General features: G+C 40.0%; 1 protein-coding gene across 2 annotated transcripts; it reads left to right on the forward strand.

Moving 5' to 3' along the window:
- The first annotated feature begins 5,264 nt into the window (after positions 1-5,264).
- Positions 5,265-22,006, forward strand: denr (density-regulated protein). Of its 2 annotated transcripts, none has more exons than XM_061907850.1 (8): positions 5,265-5,443; positions 12,536-12,639; positions 12,721-12,740; positions 12,806-12,889; positions 12,963-13,053; positions 17,111-17,227; positions 17,313-17,452; positions 21,672-22,006. In XM_061907850.1, the coding sequence occupies exons 2-8, from the start codon at positions 12,546-12,548 to the stop codon at positions 21,714-21,716; spliced, it is 591 nt and encodes a 196-aa protein (XP_061763834.1). In that variant the 5' UTR covers positions 5,265-5,443; positions 12,536-12,545; the 3' UTR covers positions 21,717-22,006. The 2 variants fall into 2 exon arrangements, with proteins under 2 accessions (XP_061763834.1, XP_061763835.1); XM_061907851.1 differs by having other exon boundaries at positions 12,540-12,639.
- The last annotated feature ends 1,948 nt before the right edge of the window (positions 22,007-23,954 follow it).

Consider the following 23,954-nt stretch of genomic DNA (forward strand, 5'->3'; position numbering starts at 1 on the left):
AACGTCAATGAGGCCAGTCTTGCTATCAGAAAGAAAGCAATTTTAAAGAATATTCGGTGGGGTACGTACCTTTTTTTTTAAAGTACATATTTTCAAAGGGTAAAATTATGGGATAGTTTGCGCAGTTTTAGATTTTTTTTTTAAACTCGAAGAGACTGGGTTTCCTCCTTTAGGCGGAAATGCCAAGTGAGTATTTCCTTTCCAATTAAAACTATCTACCGAAAAACTGAACATAAACGAGTATGTTCAAACATATATCCTATGGTTACTAATTATTTTGTTTTATTATTCAATTTGGAAATTATTAAGTCGTTTATTGTATTGAATTAGCACGGTTTTAAAACTAATTGTCTTTATTTTGAAAAGCCCGACAAGAATGACATTCTGAAGCATAAATCAACGTAATGATGCCAGTCTTGCTATTGGAAAGAAAGCAGTTTTAAAGAATATTAGGGTATGTACCTTTATTTAATAGTGCATATAATTCTCAAAGGGTAAGATTATGGGTTAGTTTGCGCAGTTTTACATTTATTTTTTAAAACTTGACTAGACTGGGTTTCCTCCCTGAGGCCAAAATGCCCAGTGAGTTTTTCCTTTCCAATTAAATATATTTACCGACATAACTGAACACAAACGAGTATGTTCCAACATATGTCATATGTTTACTAAATATTTTAAAAAGTGTTTTCATTTTTAAATGATTAAGTCGTTCATTGCATCGAATTAGCACGGTTTTAAAACAATTTGTCTTTATTTTGAAAATCCCCAAATACTCTAAAAATACTCTAAAAATGTTGGTGTTACTTAAAAATGCACACATTTAGTTGTATTCAGTCTTTAAAAAAATATTATATGGCTCTCACGGGAATACTTTTTAAAATATTTGGCATGTATGACTCTCTCAGCCAAAAAGGTTCCCGACCCCTGCACTATGGATTGAAGTTTCATAGTATTTTCTATGAACTTTCACAATTACCCGCTCGACATCCATTGCTTTCGGTCCCCTGGGGGGAGGGTTACCCACATATGGGGTCCTCTCCAAGGTTTCTCATAGTCATCATTGTCACCGGCGTCCCACTGGGTGTGAGTTTTCCTTGCCCTTATGTGGGCTTTACCGAGGACGTCGTTGTGGTTTGTGCTGCCCTTTGAGACACTAGTGAAGTGAATTATATTTACATAGCGCTTTTCTCTAGTGACTCAAAGCACTTTACATAGTGACACCCAATATCTAAGTTCCATTTCAACCAGTGTGGGCGGCACTGGGAGCAGGTGGGTAAAGTGTCTTGCCCAAGGACACAACAGCAGTGACTAGGTTGGCGGAAGCGGGAATCGAACCTGCAACCCTCAGGTTGCTGGCACGGCCACTCTACCAACCGAGCTATACCGAGTGATTTAGGGCTATATAAATTATCATTGATTTTACAGCGAGAGGAGATACATTAATTGTGTACAGCAGAGGTGGGTAGAGTAGCCAGAAATTGTACTCAAGTAAGAGTACGGTTACTTTAGAGATTTATTACTCAAGTAAAAGTAAGGAGTAGTCACCCAAATATTTACTTGAGTAAAAGTAAAAAGTATGTTGTGAAAAAACTACTCAAGTACTGAGTAACTGATGAGTAACCTGTTTGTTTAATGATGACAGCAACAAGCAACAAGTAGCTCCAGCCTATCTTGCCGATTGTATTGTACCATATGTCCCGGCAAGAAATCTGCGTTCAAAAGACTCCGGCTTATTAGTGATTCCTAGAGCCCCAAAACAAGTCTGCGGGCTATAGAGCGTTTTCCGTTCGGGCTCCAGTACTCTGGAATGCCCTCCCGGTAACAGTTCGAGATGCTACCTCAGTAGAAGCATTTAAGTCTCACCTTAAAACTCATCTGTATACTCTAGCCTTTAAATAGACCTCCTTTTTAGACCAGTTGATCTGCCGCTTCTTTTCTTTCTCCTATGTCCCCCCCTCCCTTGTGGAGGGGGTCCGGTCCGATGACCATGGATGAAGTACTGGCTGTCCAGAGTCGAGACCCAGGATGGACCGCTCGTCGGGACCCAGGATGGACCGCTCGCCTGTATCGGTTGGGGACATCTCTACGCTGCTGCTCCGCCTCCGCTTGAGATGGTTTCCTGTGGACGGGACTCTGGCTGCTGTCTTGGATCCGCTTGAACTGAACTCTCGCGTCTGTGTTGGAGCCACTATGGATTGAACTTTCACAGTATCATGTTAGACCCGCTCGACATCCATTGCTTTCGGTCCCCTAGAGGGGGGGGGGGGGGGGGGGGGGGTTGCCCACATCTGAGGTCCTCTCCAAGGTTTCTCATAGTCAGCATTGTCACTGGCGTCCCACTGGATGTGAATTCTCCCTGCCCACTGGGTATGAGTTTTCCTTGCCCTTTTGTGGGTTCTTCCGAGGATGTTGTAGTCGTAATGATTTGTGCAGTCCTTTGAGACATTTGTGATTTGGGGCTATATAAATAAACATTGATTGATTGATTGAAGTAATGCACAAAAACATAAAAATAGCAATGAGCAAATTCAGAGCCAGGAATATTTCTTAAGCAACTAAAACAATATTATATATTAAATAATGATACATTAAAATAAAAAAAAATTAAGGCAAATTGGGCCACAATAACTTAACAGCACCATAGGCTCAGTAGGCATTGATTGATTGATTGATTGATTGAAACTTGTATTAGTAGATTGCACAGTACAGTACATATTCCGTACAATTGACCACTAAATGGTAACACCCCAATAAGTTTTTCAACGTTAATCAATTACTTAATAAATGACCAAGTCGAGGTAATCTACCTCATATATACATACACACACATATCATATATATATATATATATATATATATATATATATATATATATATATATATATATATATATATATATATATATATATATATATATATATATATATATATATATATATATGTCTTGATTGGATTATCCAGAGAATAGTGCTCGATACCGTGGTAGAGCGCAATATGTAGGTGTGGGAAAAATCACAAGACTACTTCGTCTCTACAGAACTGTTTCATGAGGGGTTCCCTCAATCATCTGGAGATTTTAATGGAAGCATTCACATACAATGGTTTATATAGGGCACAGAGTGGGTGGGTACAGGCAGGCGTAGGGTGTGGTGATTGGCTCATGTGTTACCTAGGAGGTGTTTCCGTCTGTGGCGGCATGTTGAAATGATTTCACTGCGCTTGTTGAGGGATGATAGATCTGGATGATATATAATAAACAGTAGATGGAATAATCACAACGCCTCCTTTAGAAACCAGACTTTGCGGAATTCTACAGAACTCAGCAAACACATTTGGAACCTCAAAGACAATAATGTTGAATATTCAATAACATGGCAAATTCTTGCGTCCAGCACACCTTACAACAGTGGTAATAAAAGATGCAACCTATGCTTAAAAGAGAAACTGTTTATTGTATATCATCCAGATCTATAATCCCTCAACAAGCGCAGTGAAATCATTTCAACATGCCGCCACAGACGGAAACACCTCCTAGGTAACACATGAGCCAATCACCACACCCTACGCCTGCCTGTACCCACCCACTCTGTGCCCTATATAAACCATTGTATGTGAATGCTTCCATTAAAATCTCCTGATGATTGAGGGAACCCCTCATGAAACAGTTCTGTAGAGATGAAGTAGTCTTGTGATTTTTCGCACACCTACATATATATATATATATATATATATATATACATATACATACACATATATCATATATATATATATATATACATTTATATATACAGTAAATAATTTATATTTATTTATTTTGCCGTTTTTGTTCACATGTTAAAGGTGTTTTAATGAATATACATGCATGTTTAACATATAGATTCCTATCTTTAATGAAGACAAGAATGTAAGTTGGTGTATTACCTGATTCTGATGACTTGCATTGATTGTAATCAGACAGTATAGTGCTGATAAGTCCCGGTTTTCAAATGGAGGAGAAAAAAAGTTCCTTTTTTCTGTCTAATACATCATGAAAGTCGTTGGTTTTTGGCATCTTATTTGTCCAGCTTCCATATTCGTTTTTATACACTTTACAAGAAATACATTGGCGGCAAACTCCGTAGTTTGCTAGTTTGTTTGCGCTGGCTTTCGGAGACTCTTATTTTGTTAGCGCAAGCGCGATGGAGCGGCACTTTTATTGTGAAGACAGGAACTGTGCGATCAGTCTTTAGGCTTTTGACGGGAAGTACGGTTGGAATAAAAAGTGTCTTTTTTCCTTTACACTTTTGATTGATTGGTTGATTGATTGAAACTTTTATTCGCATATTGCACAGTACAGTACATATTCCGTACAGTTGACCACTAACATGTCGGGTTCTACGTGTGACGGTCACGTGACCACCTGGCTCTGTTTGATTGGTCCAACGTCACCAGTGACTGCATTTGATTGGTGAAACGCAGGCATGCGTAGTTCCTACTTTGAATGCGTGTCTGACAAAAACAAAACAAACAAAGCGTGCATTAACGGATCGATTAAAAAAAGTAGCGAGTAGCGACCTGATTGCAGATAAATGGAGCGGAGTAAAAGTAGCGTTTCTTCTCTATAAATTTACTCAAGTAAAAGTAAAAGTATGTTGCATAAAAAACTACTCTTAGAAGTACAATTTATCCCAAAAGTTACTCAAGTAGATGTAACGGAGTGGCGCATTGGGAGAGTGGCTGTGCGCAACCCGAGGGTCACTGGTTCAAATCCCACCTAGAACCAACCTCGTCAAGTCCGTTGTGTCCTGAGCAAGACACTTCACCCTTGCTCCTGATGGGTGCTGGTTGGCGCCTTGCATGGCAGCTCCCTCCATCAGTGTGTGAATGTGTGTGTGAATGGGTAAATGTGGAAGTAGTGTCAAAGCGCTTTGAGTACCTTGAAGGTAGAAAAGCGCTATACAAGTACAACCCAAAAAAAAAAAATGTAGCGCGTTACAACCCATCTCTGGTGTACAGGTGCACGATCCATACACCTGCCGCCATCTTGGGCTGGGCTCCAGCGTGCCCTGCCTCTCTGACGGATTGTCTGCTCCGCCTCTCCCCAGCTGCTTTTTGAGCTATTTTTACAACAGGCCAGTGGGCGACTCATCCGGTCCTTACGGGCGACCCTGTGCCCGCGTTGGTGACCCCTGTAATAAGTAGATACAGAGTCATTTCAAAAACGTTCTGGCTATGTCGTTCTGCTCCAAAGCGCCAGGGGGCGTCATTACTAGCGAGCACACTTTCCTCCGTCTTCCTGCAATCCCTTCAACGAGCAAGAAGGCCGGCAGAGGCGTGCTTAAAGTACGCCAACTAAAAAGCTCCTTAAGCTCAACAAGAATGACATTCTGAAGCATCAATCAACGTCAACGATGCCAGTCTTGCTGTCGGAAAGAAAGCAGTTTTAAAGAATATTTGTTTGGGGGTACGTACCTTTTTTTAAATGTATTTATTACACATATTATTTTCAAAGAGGAGTTGGATGCTAAGCTAACGGTGACAGCTGTGTGACTCAGCAGGAGATGACACTAAAAAAGCCACTTTTACGATACCGCAAACACATATTTACACTATCGAACACAAAGTCGACAACTCTTCTTTGCTATTATTTGACAAATTGGTATCATTTAGCAGCCCGAGCCGGTGTAGCGCTAGCATGGGTTAGCTAGCTTGGCTAGTCATGCTAGCAAGAAAGCTAATTGTAAACTTCCGTTTTCTCTATCCGAGCACTCCAACAAAGTATGTTTTATGCAGGTTTGGAAATCATAGTTCATTAAGGGTTGTTTTTTTAGTTAGTGTTCACTTGTAGCCCATTCATTCACTTGAAGGGGAAGTGCACACTTAGGACGCATGTTAGTATGCGTTCTAACTCGTAAATAAACGTTAGTAAAAGTCAGCTAACAATGGTGCCAATAAAGCGCTCTGAAGACATCCATCATCTTTTTATATACGTGCTGTAATTGAGTAACATTCATAATAAGATGTAATTAGGGGTGTAACGGTACACAAACATTTCGGTTCGGTTCATTTTCGGTACAGAAAGAAAACAACAAAATATACATTTTTGGATTACTTAACGAATTTGCTAAATCTTCCACCAAAAATATTTTTCTTCGTGAATAATTTGATGTGAAGTAATAGGAAACTTGGATAGGTCATTAATTCATAATAACATTGATTTTGATTCAATATTATGTTTTGAGTAATGACAGTTTGACAGAAAAAAAAAAACAGCTTTGTTTTATTAGTCAACGTTGCAATTTTTTTCTAAATTACCATTAGCACTTTTGTTCATGTTTTTTTTTTTTTTTAATAGTATTTTTAGAATATGCTGTGGGCCTCAAATGGCCTCCGGGGCACACTTTTGACACCCCTGCTAGAGATAATAAAAAATAGAATCTGATAAATATATGGGTATAAAGCAGAGCCTGGCGACGCATGCACATTTATCATAACATAGTCATCATTGTCACCGACGTCCCACTGGGTGTGAGTTTTCCTTGCCCTTATGTGAGCCTACCGAGGTGGTTTGTGCAGCCCTTTGAGACACTAGTGATTTAAGGCTATATAAGTAAACATTGATTGATTGATTGGTGACTTTGAGAAGGGCTGTTTCAAGGTTGAGTCCAGGTTTTTTGAGGATTGGGGTGACAGCGGCCAGTTTCAGGGTGTCAGGGACTAAGCCAGAGCTGAAGGAGTTGATGATGAGGAAATGGATGGGAGACACTTTTTAACCAGAGTGGATGGGATTTGGTCCAAAGCACAGGTGGAGCTTTTCATGCCAACCATGAGTTTGGATGTCTGTGTTGGGGAAACAGGAGAGAAGTGAGACAAGGGCTGAGCGGTGCAAGGAGGGGAGGAGGAGGAGGAGGGAGTGGCGGAGGAAGTCAGGTTGCTGTAAATGGTGTATTTGGTTTTGGAAGAATAATAGAAAGGCGTTGCATTTGGTAGTGTTGAAGGTGTTTGAGATGTTGTCAGTAGGTTTGAGGAGTTTATGTATTGTGGAGAAGAGAGCTTTGGGGTTGGAAGAGCAAGAGTGTATGAGGTCGGAGTAGTAGGTGGATCCAGCAGAGTTGAGGGCATCTGTGTATTGGTGGAAGTGATCAGTGTTGATGGACAGTTAAACCACTTTTCTTGTAGAGTCTTTCCAGTTGGCGTTTCATTAAATGGAGTTCAGGGGCGTATGTGTAAAAGTGACAATTTTGGTTTTGATGGGAGCTAAATGGTCAAGACAGGAGGAGAGTGTGTGGCTTTAATCCTCTACAATGTTATACTTTTTTCTTGTGTATTCCAAAATAATTCTTGCACAATGACAACTTTTGTCACAAAATATTACTAACTTTTTCTATTAAAAAAAAAAAACCCAAAACTTTCAGAAAAGTCAGAATATTCCCCAAATTTTTGCATGAAAATGTATTCTTCACAATACTGACACTTTTTTTCTCCTAAAATAAAAAAAGTACTTTAAAGCAGTGGTCCCCAACCTTTTTGTATCCGCAGACCGGTCAACGCTTAATAATTTGTCCCGCGGCCCGGGGGGGGGGGGTCCTTTTTTTTTTTTTTTTCCTTTCTCATGAAAAAGGGAAGTTTTTGTCATGAAAAAGGGAGGTTTTTGTGGTTGGTGCACTAATTGTAAGTGTATACTGTGTTTTTTATGTTGATTTAATAAAAAAAAAAAAAAAAAAATATTTTTTTAAATAAAAATGTATAAAAAATTATTTTGCGGCCCGGTGGTTCGGGACCACTGCTTTAAATAACCAGAGCACTGCTTCAGCTTTCACGGCGTCACCTTTACCGGCAGTTTTGAAGCCAAAACACGTCTCTGCTTGTAAGTGCTGTGTGTGTGTGTTGACTCACATGCTCTTATTACCAGCAGTGACATTTTGTCCATGAAAAAAAAAACTACCGGTATTTTGTGTTGTATACAATAGTACAATACTGCTGATATCATGCCGATACCTACAAGCAGTATGGGACTGGGACCTGGTATCACCAAGCTGCTTTCAGGACCAAGCCTTCAACATGTTGGTCCTGAAAAAAAACCTTCGAGTCAGCGAGCGCTTCCCCTACCCGGTGCGTGTGGAGGCCATCTTGGAAGTCATCGTCACCCCTCTCTCACATATGTTGCTGCGTGCACCACTTTTTTGTTTTTGTTTTTAACGCCTTCTTAACCCTGAACGTACATTGAAAATACACGCAACACTAACTTAAAATGCCGGACATTCGAGGCATTTAAGAAACTCCACCCAGACAGCCCCGCAAAAGAGGACATGTCCGGTGAAAAGAGGAGGTATGGTCAGTCTATCATAGCCCGATCGCTTCTAGCATGCTGTGTTGTTGTTTTTTTTTTGATTGATTGAAACTTTTATTAGTAGATTGCACAGTACAGTACATATTCCGTACAATTGACCACTAAATGGTAACACCCTAATAAGTTTTTCAACTTGTTTAAGTAGGGGTCCACGTAAATCAATTCATGGTGCCTCGGTGTGCATTGTTTACACAACGTGCGGTGCGCTACTTAATATGTCCGTGTCGTTCGGTACACCTCCGAACCGAAACCCCCGTACCGAAACGGTTCAATACAAATACACGTACTGTTACACTCCTACATGTAGTAGTTACATACTTTGCTCATTTTAAGTATTACTCAGTGTTCGTTTTTCCTTTCAACAACACTACGCATCATGGCAGACTTTATGAGCGTTAACAACTACTTTGGGACAAATGACGATCCAGAAACGTATATTTTTGAGCATGAATATAAGGATGAAACTGAGTGCTGAACAGATGCAGCTTCCAAACCCGTGTTTTTATGTTTGTATGCATTCTAACTCGTGAATAAATGCTAGTAAAAGTCAGCTAACAACGGAGCCAACAGGAGTCGCCCTAATCCGCCTATAAAGCGCTCTAAAAACATCCGTCGTCGTTTTATATACGTGCTGTAATGGGAGTAACATTCATAAAATATGTAATATTTACATATTTTGCTCATTTTAAGTATACATTTTCGTTTTTCCTTTCAACAACACTACGCGTCATGGCAGACTTTATGAGCGTTAACAACTACTTTGGGACAAATGACGATCCAGAAACGTATATTTTTGAGCATGAATATAAGGAGGAAACTGAGTGCTGAACAGATGCAGCTTCCAAACCCGTGTTTTTATGTTTGTATGCATTCTAACTCGTGAATAAATGCTAGTAAAAGTCAGCTAACAACGGAGCCAACAGGAGTCGCCCTAATCCGCCTATAAAGCGCTCTAAAAAACATCCGTCGTCGTTTTATATATGTGCTGTAATGGGAGTAACATTCTTAAAATATGTGATATTTACATATTTTGCTCATTTTAAGTTTACATTTTCGTTTTTCCTTTCAACAACACTACGCATCATGGCACACTTTATGAGCGTTAACAACTACTTTGGGACAAATGACGATCCAGAAACGTATATTTTTGAGCATGAATATAAGGAGGAAACTGAGTGCTGAACAGATGCAGCTTCCAAACCCGTGTTTTTATGTTCGTATGCATTCCAACTCGTGAATAAATGCTAGTAAAAGTCAGCTAACAACGGAGCCAACAGGAGTCGCCCTAATCCGCCTATAAAGCGCTCTAAAAAACATCCGTCGTCGTTTTATATACGTGCTGTAATGGGAGTAACATTCATAAAATATGTAATATTTACATATTTTGCTCATTTTAAGTATACATTTTCGTTTTTCCTTTCAACAACACTACGCATCATGGCAGACTTTATGAGCGTTAACAACTACTTTGGGACAAATGATGATCCAGAAACGTATATATTTGAGCATGAATATAAGGAGGAAACTGAGTGCTGAACAGATGCAGCTTCTAAACCCATGTTTGTATGCATTCTAACTTGTAAATAAACGTTAGTAAAAGTCAGCCAACAACGGAGCCAATTGGAGTCACTCTAATCCGCCTATAAAGCGCTCTAAAAATATCCGTCATCGTTTTATATACATGCTGTACTGGACTAACATTCATATTAACATTTTTATATTTACACATGCTCATTTTAAATATTAATTTCACAGACTCATCACAGTTTTATCCCTTCAACAACAACAGTACGCATCATGGCAGACTTCATGAGCGTTAACTACTTTGGGACAAATGATGATCCAGATACGTATATTTTTGAGCATGAAATAAGGAGGATGCTGCGTGCTAAACAGATGCAGCTTCAGTGAAACGCTAAGCATCGTGTACCGTTATTGCTAAGTGTTGAACAAGATAGACAAACTACGAACATGTTAAAACAATCTCTTACTGCACAATTTCTGCTCATACAGGGATGCCAAATTTTGCCTATCATTCACAATCCCCATCTAAGAGAAGAACACATATTATATTTCTATGCATTCTAACTCGTAAATAAACACTAGTAAAAGTCAGCTAACAACAGAGCCAAAAGGAGTCTCTCTAATCCGCCTATAAAGCGCTCTAAAAACATCCGAAAGCATTCATCATCGTTTTATATACATGCTGTAATGGAAAACATTATCACTGCAGGGCGAAGAATAGCTAAACAGCAAGTTAGCACCCCTGAATGTAAACAAATGCCATGGGTGGATCTACACCTGACATCCACTGTAAGGATACCAAGTACAACAACGTATCTAGTCGATACCAGTATGATTACATCAATATTTTTTATCGTCACAAAATGTATTTTTTTAAATTTACTTTATGTTTATAAAGTCAGGAAATACGTCCCTGGATACATGAGGACTTTGCATATGACCAATGTATGATCCTGTAACTACTTGGTATCAGATCGATACCTAAATGTGTGGTATCACCCAAAACTAATGTAAAGTATCAAAGAAGAGAAGAATAAGTGATTATTACATTTTAACAGAAGTGTAGATAGAACATGTTAGAACAGAAAATAAGCAGATATTAACAGTGAATAAACAAGTAAATTAGTAATTCATTTTTACAGTTTGTCCTTTATAATGTGGACAAAATAATAGGGGTGTAAATGACACAATATGTTACTGCATACGTCAGCAGACTAACAAAGAGTCTAAGTTTACTTACTACTACAAGTTGTCTAGTATGTTCACTATTTTATTTAAAGGCCTACTGAAATGCGATTTTCTTATTCAAACGGAGATAGCAGGTCCATTCTATGTGTCACACTTGATTATTTCCATATTTTTGCTGAAAGGATTTAGTAGAGAACATCTATGATAAAGTTCACAACTTTTTTGTGCTGATAAAAAAGCCTTGCCTGTACCGGAAGTAGCAGACGATGTGCGCGTGATGTCACGAGTTGTGGAGCTCATCACATCTGAACATTGTTTACAATCAGGGCCACCAGCAGCGAGAGCGATTCGGACCGAGAAAGCAACAATTTCTCCATTAATTTGAGCGAAGATGAAGGATTCGGGGATGAGGAAAGTGAGAGTGAAGGACTAGAAGAAGAAAAAAGACTACAGTGGGAGCGATTCAGATGTTATTAAAATTAAATTTACTAGGATAATTCTGGAAAATCCATTATCGGCTTATTGTGTTACTAGTGTTTTAGTGAGATTATATGGTCGTACCTATACAACCTGAAGGTCGGCCCCGCACCTTTCTTCAGCTCCAATCGACGGGTGGTGGCGATGTCCATCTCTGCCCTTCGCAAGGGACCCTCTTCGAAACACGATCTTTCGAAATGATCGCTGCATAATACACTGTACTTTGTGTGTGTGTGGTCCAATCCAACCGTGTTCGCTTGACCGCTCTGTTCCATAGTAACACCGCCATCTTTCGGGAATGTAAACAATGAAACACCGGCTGTGTTTGTGTTGCTAAAGGCGGCCACCTACAGCTTTCTTCTTTGACGTCTCCATTATTCATTGAACAGATTGCAAAAGATTCAGCAACACAGAAGTCCAGAACATTGTGGAATTATGCGATGAAAACCGACGACTTATAGCTGGGAACGGTGCTGGAACAAAATGTCCTCTACAATGCGTGACGTCACGCGCACGCATGACGTTTTAGCATGATACTTCCGTGCGAAATTTAAAATTACAATTTAGTAAACTAAACCGGCCGTATTGACATGTGTTGCAATGTTAATATTTCATCATTGATATATAAACTATCAGACTGCTTGGTCGGTAGTAGTGGCTTTCAGTAGGCCTTTAAGGACAAACTTGCAATAATAAACATATGTTTCATGTATCCTAAGTGTTTTTGTTCAAATAAAGACAATAATGCCGTGGTCCCATTTATTTAGAAAAGTATCACAAAGTTTCAAAATACATTGTAGTACCGGTACCAAAATATTGGTATCGAGACGACCCTAATAGAGTACTTGCATTAGCTGCATCGTTAGCCACCTCTCACTTGCTGTATTTTACCACTTAGAATACATAAAAGAAGGAATAGAAATGTGTTCTTGACTTGCATGAGTATTGTGAATGATGGGCAAAATGTATTTTAAATAAGTGTGGTTCCCCTTTAAGGCTTTCAATGTTGTTTTCCAGACAGTTTGTAATGGCTACTGAGATGGATTTAGAAAGCAGAACAGAACACGAGACCATCGTGGACCCTGACTCCAAGTACCCTTTGAAGGTGCTTTATTGTGGAGGTACTTAATATCATTTGTACCTTCACCGTTTTCCCACTTCTCCATAAATAACCAACTCCCGTTGTCTGTCCCCCCCGACAGTGTGCTCCCTGCCTTCAGAGGTAAGTCCAACCATCCTCGGGTTCAAGCCAAGAACTTGTGCGAGTAATCTGTCTCTTGTCCGCAGTACTGCGAGTACATGCCCGAGCCCGCCAAATGTCGGCAGTGGCTGGAGAAGAACTTCCCGGACGTTTTTGCCAGGATGACTCTCGGTGAGCCCACTTTGGCCGCCACGCCGCCAATAAGTTGATCCTTAACAGTTTGCCTCGTCCTTCTGTCCAACGGGCCCGGCAGCAAAGGCGCCCAAACAGGATCCCGACGCTGGAGACGCTCCCCCTGCTGGCGAGGAGGAGGAGAAGAAGAAGCAGAAGAGAGGTGCATGCAGAAAACGTCCCTTTACACCATACCTGGCCAAAGTATCCGGCCATTTTTTTAGACCTTTAACATCCAAATTGTAGCTACCATTATGATGTTCAGTGCTGTTCTTAAATGACCGGAACTAACGTGTTATTGCTCCTCTGCTCACAGTCTGTGGAACGCTCTCCCTGACAACATGAGGGCACCACAGACTGTGGATGTTTTTAAAAAAGGCTTAAAAACCCTTCTTTAAAAAAAAAAAAAAAATAGCCTTTTTTAGATATATGCATACTATTTATAGCATGGGTGCCCAAACTTTTTCTGCAGGCGAGCTACTTTTCACTTGATCAAGTCGAGGGGATCTACATCATTCTTATATAGACGTTTTTGTTAACAAGAGAAAGGTGTTTGATAATAATACAAGCATGTTTAACACGTATAGATTATTTTCTTTCATGAAGACAAGAATGTAATTTGGAGTATTACCTGATTCTGATGACTTGAATTGATTGGAATCAGACAGTAGTGCTGATAACGTCCACATTTTCAAATGGATGGAAAAAAGTGCTCCTTTTTGTCCGATACCACATGAGAATGGTTGGTTTTTGGCATCTTATTTGTCTAGCTTCCATACTCATTTTTATATACTTTACAAGGAATACAATGGCGGCAAACTCCGTGCACGCAAGTTTTTTGAGACTTTTATTTCGTTAGCGCAGGCAGGATGAAGCAGCGCCTTTATTGTGAAAACAGTCCGTCTTTAGCGTTGTGACGGCAGGTACGATGCGAGAGTCTGTTGAAATAAAAAGTATTTCTCGCCTTCCCCTCGATCAACCAGTGTTGGATCGCAATGATTGTCACACACACACACACACACTAGGTGTGGTGAAATTTGTCCTCTGCATTTGACCCATGCCCTTGTTCACCTCCTGGGAGATGAGGGGAGCAGCGAGCAGCAGCAGCGGTGGCCCGGTAATAATTTTTGGTGATGTAACCCCCAATTCCAACCCTTGATGCTGAGTGCCAAGCAGGGAAGTGTCATGTTTGGTGGTCTAGGTTATGTTTTTGTTATTTTCTATTGTTTTGAACTCCATTATTTCCTATTTTTTTGGTGCACTCTTGTTTGTTTTGGTTGCCATGATGGCGTACGATTTTCACCTGCCGCTGGTGTTGGGACCCTCACCTGGCTCTATAATCGAGACTATTTAAACCGCCCTTGCCAGTCAGTCGGCCTGGCGACATTGCTCCATTCATGATTACCGTATTTACTTGAACTGCCGCCGGGTGTATAGTATGCGCCTGCCAAGGATTACTGCCGGGTTAAACTCGTTTCACAAAATAATTAGCGCATGCTTAGCATTACCGCCAGCTCAGGATTAATGCCGATCAAACTCGTTTCGCAAAATATTCTTTTTATTAGCGCATGTCTAGAATTTCCGCCGCGTCAAACTCGTCACGTCACGAGTGACACTTGACCTGTCATCATTTTCAAAATGGAGGAGGCTGATTTCAATCATTTGAAATCGCATTAAGGGAAGAAGAATAAGAGCTATTCAGTAGGATTTAAGGTCCAAGCAATTGAATATGCTAAAAAGAACTGTAAGCAGCTATGTTTTATGAATATACCGTAGCTGCGTGTGTCAAATATAAGTCATTAAATGACTCCCGCCTCCTGGTGGTAGAGGGCGCTAGTGATCCTTCTTGCAACTACTCGGCTGCAGAAGTGACAACAAGCAGCAAGAGTGAGCAGCGATCGTTTTTTTTTTTCCCCTCTCGCTTGCACTTTTAACATGGAAGATTACATATCTAAAATAAAACAGTTTTCTAAACTGGACTTTCAATCGAAGCAGGGGGTACTAAAGGAAGATCTCCATCGAGACAGAGAGACTTTTAAAACTGAAGAAAGATAAGGAAGACTTCTACAAACAAGATATCGATGCTTTTGATCAGAAGGAGCTGCGCATGGACTTCATTTGTAAGTTTTTTTTTTTATTAAATGTGCTTTTCATAATGGTATCCTTACATCACACTCAAATTTATAAGTGCAAGCTTAAATTTACCGCATGCCTTTGGTAAGCGCCGGAGTGAGAAGAGGTTTTAAAAGAATTAGCGCCCCGGCGGCAATTCAAGGAAATACGGTAGTTCACGCTGCTCTGTTCATGCCATAGTTCATGCTGCTCGTTTTCATGCCACAGTAAGTCTTGTTTGTTCCAAGCCATAGTTTATGTTGCTTGTTTAATGCCACAGTTTTGTTTTGTTCTCCACAACATAGTTTGTTTGTTCCTATTTTGATAGTAAATAATTAAACATTTTCCTACCTTCACACCTGGTCCAGAGTAGTCCGTTTGCATCCCGGGAGAACAAACCCCGTAAGCTGCGAAAACCCCCACGTCTTGACAGGAGGTATTGGCTCCCATTTTTATAGTCTTTGGTATGACTCGGCTGGGGTTTGATCTCAGGGTGGACACTCTAACCCAGCGGTCACCAACCTTTTTGAAACCAAGAGCTACTTCTTGGGTACTGATTAATGTGAAGGGCTACCAGTTTGATACACACCTAAATGAATTGCCAGAAATGGCCAATTTGCTCAATTTATCTTTAACGCTGTGTTATTATTAATAATTAATGATATTTATCTTTGTGGAAACACTTATCATCTTAATGATTTCTCACAATAAATATATATTTTTGATGACATGTTTTAAATAGGTTAAAATCAAATCTGCACTTTGTTAGAATATATAACAAATTGGACCAAGACAAACAAAGACAAATAATTATTTCTGCTAGATTTTCCAAAACAATTTTTTTTTAATAAATTCAAAAGACTTTGAAATAAAATTTTAAATTGGATTTTATAGATTTTTTACATTTGCCAGAATATTTGTTTTGAATTTCAATCATAAGTTTGAAGAAATATTTCACAAATGTTCTTCGTCGAAAAAACAGAAGCTAAAATGAAGAATTAAATTAAAATGTATTTATTATTCTTTACAATAAAAAAATAAATTTACTTGAACATTGATTTAAACTTTTAGGAAAGAAGAGGAATGAATTTAAAAGGTATGTATTTAAAAATCCTAAAATCAATTTTAAGGTTGTATTTTTACTCTAAAATTGTCTTTCTGAAAGTTATAAGAAGCAAAGTAAAAAAACAAAAAATTTATTTAAACAAGTGAAGACCAAGTCTTTAAAATATTTTCGTGGATTTTCAAATTCTATTTGAATTTTTTCTCTCTTAGAATTAAAAATGTCGAGCAAATCGAGACCAGCTTGCAAGTAAATGAATACAATTTAAAAAACAGTGCTGCTGTGAAAGACTCAAGCCGTCGTCTTGCGGGTTCCAGGGACCACCAAGGAAGGACATGCCTTTTAAGCAGGTGTAGACTTTTATTTTTCAATAAACAAAAGCTTTTGCGTGTTGCTTTTCAGCCTTCCCGTTGTCTCGCTCTCGCTCTCTTCCGGGTTGCACGTGCTGCTGCTCGTGTTGTCTCTCTCTTATTCCTTCCTCGTATGGGTTGCTCTCGCTCCGCACCATCACCAGCCCCGTTCCCTCCTCCTTCTCCCCTTTATACAGCGAGAGGAGATACGTTTATTGTGTACAGGTGCGCGATCCACACACCTGATCTTGTTTATGGCTTCGCCTTGCCTCTCGCTCGCCATCCCCGCCTCCTCGCCGCCATCTAGCATGCCCTGCCTCTTTGTCGGACCGTCGGCTCCGCCTCTCCACAGCTGCTATTTGAGCTATTTTTAGAACAGGCCGGCGGGCGGCTCATCTGGTCCTTACGGGCGACCTGGCGTTGGTGACCCCTGCTCTAACCACTAGGCCAAAGTACGGCCAGAGGTCCATGGCACAGATAGCAGGCCCATCAACATTTTCGCAGGAATGTTCTAGTTTTAATTGTCCCTGTTCATATGTTTGTAAATGTTGAACTTTACAAAATAAAGGTGTACTGAAAAACAATAAAAAAAATGTTTGTACTTCCTGTTGGAGCAGCAGCCAGCGGGCCGTCTGCTGGTTGCCGGCAGGTACTGCAGGCCGTCACACCTTCCTCATGCTGTGTTTGTTGTGAAGGTGGGCGTGGCCAGATCAAACAGAAGAAGAAGATGGTGCCTCAGAAAGTCACGATAGCAAAGATCCCGCGAGCCAAGAAGAAGTACGTCACGCGGGTGTGCGGCCTGGCCACTTTTGGTAAGTTCACTCTTTGAATCGTCACGTAGCTTTGTTATTATGAAAATGCCGCTTCTGAACGCTAACGCTGCGGTCTCCCTGCCAGACATCGAACTCAAAGAGGCTCAGCGCTTCTTTGCGCAGAAATTCTCCTGCGGCGCCTCCGTCACGGCCGAGGATGAAATCATCATTCAGGGAGATTTCACCGATGACATCATCGACGTCATCCAAGAGAAGTGGCCTGAGGTGAGACTTGACATCAACATGTACTCGCACAATTCCTTCCATTTCACCCAAGGCGAAAACACAGAAAGTACCACGCCAGGCCATAGGCTTCTAGGAGCAAGCAGCTGCACAACAGCTAAGCACACAATAGCACACAAGCTAGACATATCTAATAACTCAACCATCAATATCAAATAATTACAGTTGCCTATTGCATACAAAGTCTCCAAGGCAGGAACATATTAGAAAGTATCCAGCAACAAACGTGTCCGCATCATTCAACTCTTCTTTTAATTTTACTGAGGGAACTCTCCTCAAGGAATCAAAGTACTGCCTGTCTGTCTGTCTCTCTGTCTGTCTGTCTCTCTGTCTCTTTGTCTCTCTGTCTGTCTCTCTGTCTGTCGTTTGTTCGTAAGAAAGAAGTTCGTTCGTTCTCTTTCTTTACTTTCTTTACTTCTTTCTTTCTTTACTTCTTTTTTTCTTATACTTTCTTTACTTCTTCTTTTTTCTTCTTTTCTTTACTTTCTTTACTTCTTTCTTTCTTTACTTCTTTCTTCACTCCTTGACTTCTTTTTTGACTTCTTTCTTTCTTTTTTCTTTGAGTTCTTTCTTTCTTTTTTTCTTTTTGTTTCTTGACTTCTTTCATTCTTGACTTCTTTCTTTCTTGACTTTTTTCTTTCTTTCTTACTTGATTTCTTTCTTTCTTGACTTCTTTCTTTGTTTCTTGAGTTCTTTCATTCTTGACTTCTTTCTTGACTTCTTTTTCTTGCTTGACTTTTTTTCTTTCTTTTTTACTTGACCTCTTGACTACTTTCTTTCTTTCTTACTTGACATCTTGGCTTCTTTCTTTCTTGACTTTCTTTCAAGACTTTCTTTCTTGACTTTTTTCTTTCTTTCTTACTTGACTTCTTTCTTTCTTTCTTTCTTATTTGACATCTTGACTACTTTCTTTCAAGACTTTCTTTCTTGTCCCAGTGGCCAGAGTGTCCGCCCTGAGATCAGTAGGTTGTGAGTTCAAAGACTATAAAAAGGGGAGCCATTACCTCCCTGCTTGGCACTCAGCATCAAGGGTTGGAATTGGGGGTTAAGTCACCAAAAATGATTCCCGGGCGCAGCCACCGCTGCTGCTCACTGCTCCCCTCACCTCCCAGGAGGTGATCAAGGGTGATGGGTCAAATGCAGAGAATAATTTCGCCACACCTTGTGTGTGTGTGACAATCATTGGCACTTTAACTTTAACTAAATTGCTGTGGCCGCTTGTTTGGGCCGCATAGCTCGGTTGGTAGAGTGGCCGTGTCAGCAACTTGAGGGTTGCAGGTTCGATTCCTGCTTGTGCCATCCTAGTCACTGCCGTTGTGTCCTTGGGCAAGACACTTTACCCACCTGCTCCCAGTGCCACCCACACTGGTTTAAATGTAACTTAGATATTGGGTTTCACTATGTAAAGCGCTTTGAGTCACTTGAGAAAAGCGCCATATAAATATAATTCACTTCACTTCACCAAACAACAAATGACCACTCCGCTTCAACTTGAAAACAGCACAAGTGAATTTCGGACGAGCGGTGTGGAATGTTGGGGAAACTTTGCTGAAGTGAAAATGGTCAAACAGAGAACAATTGTTTTTGGATTTTTTTGCAGACACTTAGTTGACTAATCATTCATGAAGTTAAGCTCGTGATGCGGACACGTTTGTTACATGATACTTTCTAATAGGTTTGTACGGTGAAATACAACCATAGTAATGAATCAAAAACACTACTATACTGACTTTTTTTCCTTGTACATAACAGGGTGCCGTCGTTACTTGACTATCTTTTTTGGCAGAAGATTGTTAAAAAGAGCAGATTGTCACATGGAGGATCTTTAACTAGTTTTATTGCAGTAGGTTCTTAAAAACAGCATCACCCTTCTACCATATAGAGGATCTTTGACTCATGTTTTTGGCAGTAGGTCCATAAAAAGAGCAGGTTGTCACATGGAGAATCTTTGACTGGTGTTTTTGGCATTCTGTTCTTAAAAATAGCATGAACGTTCTATCGCAGAGAGGGTCTTTGACTGGAACTTTTGGCACTAGGTCCTTTTTAAAAACAGCAGATTTTCACATTAAGGATCTTTGACTATCGATTTTGGCTGTAGGTTCTTAAAAAAAGCATCAAGCTTCTGTCGTATAGAGGATCTTTGACTAGTGTTTCTGTCAGTAGTGTCTTAAAAACAGCAGAGCACTTTTGTCACACAAAATCTTTGCAGACAGTTTTTAGCAATATGTTTTATTTTAAACAGTGCAGTACTCCTGTCAAATAGAGGATCTTTCCTGTCAAACAGGATCTTTCTTTCTTTCTTTCTTTACTTCTTTCTTCACTTCTTGACTTCTTTTTTGACTTCTTTCTTTCTGTTTTCTTTCTTTCTTTCTTGACTTCTTTCTTTCTTCCTTTCTGACTTCTTTGTTAATTGACTTCTTTCCTTCTTGACTTCTTTCTTGGCTTTTCTTTCTTTCTTGACTTTTTTCTTTCTTACTTGATTTCTTGACTTCTTTCTTTCTTGACTTTCTTTGTTTCTTGAGTTCTTTCATTCTTGACTTTTTCTTTTTTGACTTTTTTCTTTCTTTCTTACTTGACTTTTTTCTTTCTTACTTGACTTCTTGACTACTTTCTTTCTTTCTTACTTGACATCTTGACTTCTTTCTTTGACTTTCTTCTTTCTTTCTTACTTGACTTCTTTCTTTCTTTCTTTCTTATTTGGGGCGGCATAGCTCGGTTGTTAGAGTGGCCGTGCCAGCAACTTGAGGGTTGCAGGTTCGATTCCCGCTTGTGCCATCCTAGTTACTGCCGTTGTGTCCTTGGGCAAGACACTTTACCCACCTGCTCCCAGTGCCACCCACACTGGTTTAATTGTAACTTAGATATTGGGTGTCACTTTGTAAAGCGCTTTGAGTCACTTGAGAAAAGCGCTATATAAATATAATTCACTTCACTTCACTTTTGGCAGTAGGTTTTTAACAACAGCAGATTGTCACATGGAGGATCTTCAACTAGTGTTTTATTGCAGTAGGTTCTTAAAACCGTATCAACCTTCTGCCATATAGAGGATCTTTGACTCACGGTTTTTTGCAGTGGGTCCTTTAAAAAGTGCAGGTAGTCACATGGAGGATCTTTAACTAGTGTTTTATTGCGGTAGGTTCTTAACAAAAGCATCAACCTTCTGCCATATAGAGGATCTTTGACTAGTGTTTTTTGCAGTAGGTTCTTTAAAACAGCAAATAACCTCCTGTCACACAGAGGATCTATGACTGGCTTTTTTGGCAGTAGGTTTCCTAAAACAGCAGATTGTCACATAGATGACCTTTGACTGGTGTTTTGGGCAGTAGGTTCTTGAATACGGCATGGACCTCCTTTTGCAGAGAGGATCTTTGACTAGCATCTTTTGGCAGTAGGTCCTTAAAAACAGCAGGTTGTCACGTGGTGGATCTTTGACTAGTGATTTTGGCAGTAAGTTCTTAAAAGTGTTAATCTTCTGTCATATAGAGGATCTTTTGATTATCGTTTTTTTCAGTAGGTTCTTAAAAACAGCAGAGCGCCTTTGTCACATAGAAGATATTTGCACAGCGGGTTTTTTTTTTTTTCAAACAGTGCAGTACTCCTGTCAAATAGAGGATCTATCCTGTCAAATAGAGGATCGTTGATTAGTCTTTTTGTAGTAGGTTCTTAAAAATAGCAGATTGTCACATGGAGGATCTTCGACTAGTATTTTTGGCAGTAGGTTTTTCAAAAAAGCATTAAGATTCTGTCATATACATGATCTTTGACCATCGTTTTCGGCAGTAAGTTCTTAAAAACAGCACAGCGCTCTTCTCACATAGAAGATCATTGCCCAGGGTTTTTAGCAATATGCTAAAAACAATGCATTACTCCCGTCAAATAGAGGATCTTTGATTAATATTTTGGTAGTAAATTATTTAAAACAGTAAGTGGTCACTTGAAGGATCTTTGACTCGTGTATTTGTCAGTAGGTTCTTAAAAACTGCAGAGTGCTTATGTCACATAGAAGGTCTTTGCACAGTGTATGTAGCAATCGTTTTTTTAAACAGTGCAATGCTTTTGTCAAATAGAAGATCTTTGATTAGTGTTTTTGGTAATAAATTCTTAAAAACAGCCGATTGTCACCGTTTTTTTTTTCGTTTTTTTTGCCATATCTCTTTTTGAAAATGTCCGCCAGGAGTAACAGGTGGCGTGTTTGTTTCAGGTGGATGATGACAGCATCGACGACCTGGGCGAGGTCAAGAAGTGAAAGACCAAATGTGCACTTTTACTGCAAATGGATGTGAGCTGTAAACATGGCCAAATGTACACATGACGTCATTTTATACCTAATTTTATTTTACTGTACATAAACGCTGCACACCTGGCCACTCAACTTGATGATGATTTTTGTTTCACTTCCTATTCGCCGTCTCCGGTCTGCCAAAGGTAACGTGAAGCCCTCTCCTCAAGTCACTGACACATCTCACCCCCACGTGTACACGCGCTCCATTTTTGCTCAACGTCAAAAACCACATTAAAGGATTTCTTTTCAGGGTTTCCCCTCGACTGTTGTCACCTGCTTTCAGACGCTCCTCCTCCTCCTCGCCCTCCTAACACTTTTCTCACCTTCAAGCCTCCTGGTAGATAATAAGTGAACGCATGTCCAAGCTGCGGCTGGTTTGCAGCAGCTGCTCTTTGTGGACCTCAGCCTGGGGGCCCGGTCCTGGACTGGGTTCTGGCCATCCATCCTGGCGCCAGTGGACATGTTCTACAGTGGGAAGTCAACAAAAGTAGTACAGTTTATGGTTTTTGTGTAAATGCTTCAGAACAATTTTTTTTTAAACTTTAAAAAAAAAAAAAAAATGTAATGGCGAAGAGAAAAAAGTGTGACAATAACCATAGAACCCCTGCGTTGTCAAAGAGTGTCTTGCTGCTCAGTACAATGTGAGCAATACAATTGTGTGTATATATATATATATATATATATATATATATATATATATATATATATATACAGTGAGAGTAAAAAGTATTTGATCCCTTGCTGAATTTGTTGGTTTGCCCACTAATAAAGACATGATCATTCTATACTTTTAATGGTAGATGTATTCTAACATGGAGAGACAGAATATCCAAACGAAAATCCCGAAAATAACTTTCAAGAATATATTTTAATTCATTTGTATTTCATTGAGGGAAATAAGCATTTGATCCCTCTAGACCAGGGGTGCCCATTACGTCGATCGCGAGGTACCAGTCGACCGCGGGGGGTGTGTCAGTCGATCTCCAGCCAGGCTTTTAAAAAAAAATAGACCTAAAAATTAGTGATCATCAATCTTCACCAAGACGTCACTTAAATGACATTCACGGTACCGGAGGGTCTTGTGAGATGACGCTGGCTGCTGCAAGATCATTATTATGAAAATATGACCGAGAGGAAGGCGAGAAACACTTTTTATTTCAACAGACTCTCGCGCCGTACCTTCCGTCAAAACTCTAAAGGCCGACTGCACATTTCCTATCTTCACAATAAAAGCCCTGCTTCATGCTGCCTGCGCTAACTAAATACAGAGTCTCGGAAAACTGGCGTGCACAAGCGATCCCTCAGAAAGCTGGCGTGCACATCACTTGTGCACGCCAGCTTTCCGAGACTCTTATTTTGTTAGCGCAGGCAGCATGAAGCAGGGCTTTTATTGTGAAGATAGGAAATGTGCAGTCGGCCTTTAGAGTTTTGACGGAAGGGACGGCGCGAAAGTCTGTTGAAATAAAAAGTGTTTCTCGCCTTCCTCTCTGTCATTTTTTCATAATAATGAACTGGCAGCAGCCAGCGTCATCTCACAAGACCCTCGGGTGCCGTGAATGTCAATCAAGCAAGCTACGGAATTTGCCGCCAATGTTTTTCTTGTAAAGTGTATGGAAGCTGGATGAATTAGATGCCAAAAACCAACCACTTTCATGTGGTATTGTACAGAAAGGACAACTTTTTTTCTCCTCCATTTGAAAATGTGGGCGTTATCATCATTACTGTCTGATTCCAATCAATGCAAGTCATCAGAATCAGGTAATACACTAACTTATATTCTTGTCTTCATGAAAGAAAGACATCTATATGTGTTACACATGCTTGTATTATCATTAAACACATTTAACTTGTTTACAAAAATGTCTCTTTCATAAATAAATAAATATAAATGATATACATAAATGAGGTAGATCCCCTCGAGTTGGTCAATTGAAAAGTAGCTCACCTGCAGAAAAAGTGTGGGCAACCCTGCTCTAGACAAAAGCAGTTAATACTTGGTGGCAAAGCCTTTGTAAGCACAGCGGTCAGACGTTTAACCACAAGGTTAGCACACATCAGGGGGAATTTTAGCCCACTCTTCTTTGCAGATCCTCTCGAGATCATTCAGGTTGGTGGGCTGTCGCTTGGCAACTCGGACCTTCAGCTCCCTCCATAGATTTTCAATAGGATTGAGGTCCGGAGACTGGCTGGGCCACTCCATGA

The sequence above is a fragment of the Nerophis ophidion genome, linkage group LG08, assembly GCF_033978795.1.
Source record: "Nerophis ophidion isolate RoL-2023_Sa linkage group LG08, RoL_Noph_v1.0, whole genome shotgun sequence".
In the NCBI taxonomy this organism is placed as follows: Eukaryota; Metazoa; Chordata; class Actinopteri; order Syngnathiformes; family Syngnathidae; genus Nerophis; species Nerophis ophidion.

Excerpts from the sequence above, each read along its gene's own strand:
- denr (XM_061907850.1), top strand. The coding sequence starts at position 12,546 with ATGGCTACTGAGATGGATTTAGAAAGCAGAACAGAACACGAGACCATC. Across the intron at positions 12,640-12,720 it reads GAAGGTGCTTTATTGTGGAG|TGTGCTCCCTGCCTTCAGAG; the intron begins GTACTTAATATC and ends CCCCCCCGACAG. Across the intron at positions 17,453-21,671 it reads TCCAAGAGAAGTGGCCTGAG|GTGGATGATGACAGCATCGA; the intron begins GTGAGACTTGAC and ends TGTTTGTTTCAG.